Raw genomic sequence first — 883 nt, forward strand, 5'->3', positions numbered from 1 at the left:
CCCTCCCCCTTCCCCGACGCCGCCCCCCGCCAGATCTGCGCATTCCCCCCGCCCGTCGCCGTCGCAGCCATCGCCGTCGCCGCTCGTCGCCCGGTCGCCCCGCAGCCCCCGCCCGTCGCCGGTCCCTCCCAGCCCGCCCCGTAGCCCCCGCCGCCCGTCGCCCGCCCCCGTCGGTAGCGCCCTCGCGCCCGCCTCGCCGACCGCCCCGCCTCGTCGCGCCCTCCCCTCGCCTCGCCGCCACCCCGCGGCCCGTGGCCCGCTCCGCCCGGTCGCCCCTTAGCTCCGCCTCGTCCCTGCCCCCCCGCCGATCGTGTCCCAAGCCCGGCGCCCAGCCGCCGTCGCGCCCGGGCTCGCCGCCGTCGCCCGCCCGCCGGGAGCACATCGGCCCGCCGCCGACGCCGTCGTCCAGCAGCTCGCACCGCCGGGCCCGCGCGCCGCCGTGCCGCCGCCGACCAGCCTCGCAACCCGCCTCCCGGTCGCCGGCCGAGGCTGTGGCTGGGCCGGCCCGTCGCCGATGCAGTCGCCGCTCCCCACGCCGTTGCCGTCGCCAACACCATCGCCGCCCCTGACGCCGTCGCCGCCGCCCCTAACGCCGTCGTCGCCGAGCTCCGCCGTCATTCTCCCGGTCGTGGCCGAGTACCTGGCCGTCTAGTCACCATTTGAGCTCACGCTTGCGCCGGGACCGTCACTGTTCTATCGGCCGATTTTTATTGTCCTTGAACCAAGTAAGCAACTCTCTAAACCCTAGTTAGTATAATTAGGTAATTAGTCGGACTTGTTTAAGGATTATTTAGGATCACTTTTCGTTGGCTAAGTTACTGGTTGATTTCAGGATTGCATGTGGCTTTGATCGATGGTCGATTGGTTAATTTGTCTATTATGT

General features: G+C 70.6%; 1 protein-coding gene across 1 annotated transcript; it reads right to left on the bottom strand.

Annotated features, from left to right (window-relative positions):
* Positions 1-276: 276 nt before the first annotated feature.
* On the bottom strand, positions 277-618 carry LOC130135635 (glycine-rich protein 23-like). Its single transcript, XM_056305246.1, has one exon. The coding sequence runs from the start codon at positions 616-618 to the stop codon at positions 277-279; it is 342 nt and encodes a 113-aa protein (XP_056161221.1).
* Positions 619-883: the final 265 nt, after the last annotated feature.

Source organism: Syzygium oleosum, unplaced genomic scaffold (assembly GCF_021117445.2).
Source record: "Syzygium oleosum isolate NSW1041296 unplaced genomic scaffold, Sole_v2.1 Sole_v2.36, whole genome shotgun sequence".
NCBI classification, from domain to species: Eukaryota; Viridiplantae; Streptophyta; class Magnoliopsida; order Myrtales; family Myrtaceae; genus Syzygium; species Syzygium oleosum.